Raw genomic sequence first — 4577 nt, 5'->3', positions numbered from 1 at the left:
ATGGGCCCTTTGTTCTTCCTCCTCTACGTGAATGACATTGCCAATGTTGTAAAGCCAAGTGTTGAGATAAGACTATTTGCAGATGACTGTGTCTTGTTTAAACAAATTAGCCACCGTAGTGACCAAGACTATGAATGATAGCCTCAGTAAAACTCTCTTTCGACGCACTCTATGGACGATAACCTTGAATGTTGATGAAAGTGTTTTTCTTCGCATTTCCCGCAAGAAAACATCTCTGTCTTATATTTGTATGCTAGGCTCTTCTGAAAGTGAACAAGTCTCTAACTAAAGATACTTAGGTGCCACAGTTTGAAGCAAGCTTTCCTGGAACCTTCATGTGCGAAATAAAACTTTCTCTGTTTTCCGTAAACTATGCATGCTCATATGAAAACATAAACACGCTCTATCCTATCTTAAGCAAGTCGCTGCATCATCACGATCATGATAATAATAATAATAATAATAATAATAATAATAATAATAATAATAATAATAATAATAATAATAATAATAATAATAATAATAATCCTATATTGTGTTCACTGCAGGACGAAGGCGTCTCCCTATGATCTCCAATTACCCCTGTCCAATCCCGTATTACTACTTAATGCGACCGAATCTCGAGTACGCTTGCATTATCTGGGATTCCTACACTCAATGTAACATAAGAAAACTTCCACGAATAAAGGACAGGCTATCCCGTTGGCTCACACTAAATTTTCGACGTTCGACTCTCCAACTGAACTAATGAGGTCTAATAGTATTCCTACAATTGAATCGCGTTGAAAAATACTAGGGCTCGACTTTCTTTCTCAGTTACTTAATAAAAAAGTGGCACTTGATTCGGCAATATATGTAAGCCAACTAATAACCTGACTTACTCGCCCATACATTCGATATTCCCTAACCTCCTATTTTCCCAGAACCAACCTATTTATATACTATTTCTTTCCAAGGATCATTAATGACTGGAATGACTTGCCTTTATAAAAGTTGTATCAGCATTGCTTGCTTTTTGTGTCGGCATAATTACTGTGTTGTTGCAGCATTTGGTAGCATTAGCGCTGCTTTAGTTCTTGCGACATACTATTGAAGTTTAACCACCTTGCATGGACTTCGTGTCCGCAGACTAATAAATATATATATATGTATATATATATATATATATATATATATATATATATATATATATATATATATATATATATATATATATAGAGAGAGAGAGAGAGAGAGAGAGAGCGTGTGAGGGCTGGTCATGAAGGCTAAGGATATTAGCGTGGCCTAGCGAATGCAGGCGACATAAGTTCTTGAACAGAACACGTGTATTATATCGCTCAACCGAAACGCGCGCGCCCGCACTGGCAGCGGGAACAGGAAGAGCGAGAGATCGAGCGTACGAGTCTCTCTTGCGCCTGGTGTCGTGTAGGCACAAAGGAGGCGCCGTAGGTGCGCTAGCCATCAGTTACGCTGATATGGGCACTCACATATACGGGCGCTCCCACCCTACCTCAGTCTGAGCGATCAAGTGTGGTAGTCAATGAGTTCTACAGATGTCAACAATGGACACACACTGACACACGCGTGAAGGAGGCGCCCGAGGTGGCGCTAGCGATCAGCTTTCCTAATACGGACAAACTTGCGGAAGGCGGGAGATACAAATTCAAAACGATGAGCAAAACGAGAACAAGGTAAAAGCGGGAGCCAACGTGTCGGCAAGTGGACTTGCCTTTTTCAAGGCAAGTCCACTGGGCTAAAACGGGCACTCACATATACGGGCGCTCACAAGAGAGAGAAAGACAGTATACGCGCTCAAAGTACCTGAAGTTGGGAAAGAATGCTTCGCATCACAAATCAGCCTCTTAGCGCGTTTTACGGCTGTGTTGTATATTGTTTTTATCAAAAAGGAAGACAAGAATCTCTCAACGATGACAGTTGCAATGCCGTTGACATGTTACACTTTGGTGTTTCCTTCGTGCAATGTATATGCCAGACGGAAACATCATTTATGCTACGTTTCAAATTACGCAGCAATTATTCAGATACTAGTTCTAGTGGAATAATTCGCTTTTGAGACTAGCAGTAAACGAGAACTAAAATTGTCGTATTTCACGCACAAATCTGATACTTTCACGCATCGCATAAATGAGCTTCCAAGACTTCCTTCTTTTTTTTTTGAAACGAAATCTGTACGCACACAGAGCCTCAGTCTTTCGCCACGCTACTATAGAGTGGAACAATCTGCCCTACCATATTGCCACCATCATGTAGCCTTTTACGCTTATGGATAGTGCAGCTGTTCACTTTTTACAATGAAGCTGTACCCTACGTTCAACGTTCTTGCATGCACGTGCACTTGTATTGCTTAAATATTTTTGGCTCAATGTGGTTATATATCTGTATTTATGTTGTAGCTTATGATTTTTATCGTTTGTGGGCTCAATAATATGATAAAATTTAGGCAGTGATTTAGGCAGTAAACCTCATGTAATCAACGGCTATTTAGCGTAACAATGTGAAGTGAAAAGAAAGCACAGGGGTCTTGGCAGACAATGAAATCGATTTTTAATCTTGCAGGTCCGATACACAACTAGGCAACACTGCGAGGGCACCTGTTCTCTTTCGCAAGTCGCTGAAGTTTGAATGAATGTCGCGCTAATGTCACGTGACTCGTAGCATGTGTATTGCCATGATGCCTGCTGTAACACCGCAGTGCACAAGAAAATAGACATGGTGCAGTGCCGTCCGTAGCCATCAGAGCTAGACAGGAAAACCACGATAGTCATTGGCAACTAAGCAGCAATTCGTGGGTCTAGCATATACCTTCCACGCAGTCAAACGTTCCGCTGCATTTAGCATCAACCCTTAGCACGCAACGTGTTCATTGTGTTTGACCGGTAAGGAAAACGAGAAGTTCAGGCCTTAAATGTCACGGAGAAGTGAGCCTTGCTTGTCATTTGTTGCCATACAAACCGGTACCCTTTTTGTCATTAAAATGTCATGACCATTGTCAGCAGCCCGATGGTAACATTCACAATGCAGGCTGCCGCAGTCGACTTTTCACACCTCGGATAAAGGGAAACACATTCAACGGGCATCCAGCTGTAGTTTGTAGTAGCCAACGGAAGTCTCACTCATTTTTAGAGTGATTACAAGTTATTTTCTATGGTATTATGACTAGCTTAAGCACATTCAGTACGCATGCAGAAAAAGAACGTGCCAGAAGTTTCAACATGTTTCCGCGGTCAAGAAAAGCAATGAAGATCTGTGGAAAAAGAAACATCGTTACTTGCATTACGGTGTGTCATTTCCTCCTCTTGGTCGGTCTTTTCTGTAGCAACGTGCGCCGTACTGCCCAGGGCGACAAGCCGAGTACTAAAGAAGATTCAAGCACTAATGTATTCGCAGAAGAATTGGTACAAGGGAACATATCCGAATGGAAGGTCAAGCACGCATGTCGTAAAGCGAGCCTCAGGATACTGTATTTTGTGCACACTGCGCCCAACAACACCGAGAAACGTCGCTGGCTTCGCAAGACCATAGGTGATCCAAAAATTGTGTCGGTTATGAATTCAGCCATCGTTTTCTTTGTTGGAGAGACATCTCAGCGGGCGGTGCAAGATTCAGTGTTAGACGAAGCGACTCGTGAAGGAGACGTTGTGGTGCTGAACTTCACGGACACCTACAAGAACCTCACACACAAGTTCCTCCTTGGTGCAAAGTGGATCTCCGACAACTGCCGTCTCGACCCTGCAGCGACGATCGTGAAACTGGACGACGATGTCTTAGTAAACGTGTTCGCCTTGCTGTCGTACCTGAAGAGCGGCATGATGGCGCTGACCGGATTTCATTGTAATGTTGTGAGAGGTGCTGTGCCCTTCAGGACACGAAAATCTAAGTGGTACGTTAGCGAGAAGGATTTTCCGTTGAAAGTTTACCCACCGTATTGCGCTGGTGCGGCGTTCATTATGCAACCAACTGTATTATTTACGATATACCATGCTGCAAGACATGTTCCTTTCTTTTGGGTAGACGACGTGTATGTCACCGGCGCCGTGGGTGAATATGCTAACGTCACTCTTGTAGACATGTCTCAGAGTATAATACTGGGTAAGGCTAAAATTAAGCCTACTGTAAAAGCCACAACTGTCTTTATTCACACAGGTTGGTCCAGTAGGATCAGAACCAATATGGAGCAAACGTGGAACCGTTTTATGCAATACAATCAGACAGTGAACCATAATTTTAACAGAAATGTTGTTGTTTATTATCGTAGCGTTGGCTAAATGTCTAAGCAGACTGCATTTTGTGCATGTGATCATGAAGTACATTTAAGATGAGCTTGAGCAAGGTACCTGTAGAATTTCGTTTTGGCTTTGCAACCTTTCATAACAGCCCATTACAGCGAATTCCATAGTATGAAGGATGGCGAGCAGTGTTTAGATGCCTAATTTATCCTTTTCGATCGAATATTTTCCCCTTTGGTGTGACATTTTAAGTACGCGACTTTCACTTACAGTTTATGCTTTGCGGGAGCCTCAAAAATATAAATGAAGGTCAAACATGCATTACGTTAA

General features: G+C 42.3%; 1 protein-coding gene across 1 annotated transcript; it reads left to right on the top strand.

Moving 5' to 3' along the window:
- Positions 1 to 3566: 3566 nt before the first annotated feature.
- Positions 3567 to 4177, top strand: LOC129382858 (lactosylceramide 1,3-N-acetyl-beta-D-glucosaminyltransferase A-like). Its single transcript, XM_055067076.1, has 2 exons — positions 3567 to 3901; positions 4165 to 4177. The coding sequence occupies exons 1-2, from the start codon at positions 3567 to 3569 to the stop codon at positions 4175 to 4177; spliced, it is 348 nt and encodes a 115-aa protein (XP_054923051.1).
- Positions 4178 to 4577: the final 400 nt, after the last annotated feature.

The sequence above is a fragment of the Dermacentor andersoni genome, chromosome 3, assembly GCF_023375885.2.
Source record: "Dermacentor andersoni chromosome 3, qqDerAnde1_hic_scaffold, whole genome shotgun sequence".
NCBI classification, from domain to species: domain Eukaryota; kingdom Metazoa; phylum Arthropoda; class Arachnida; order Ixodida; family Ixodidae; genus Dermacentor; species Dermacentor andersoni.
Note: the sequence above shows the minus strand (reverse complement) of the source record. Positions and strands in the feature narration are given on the sequence as shown.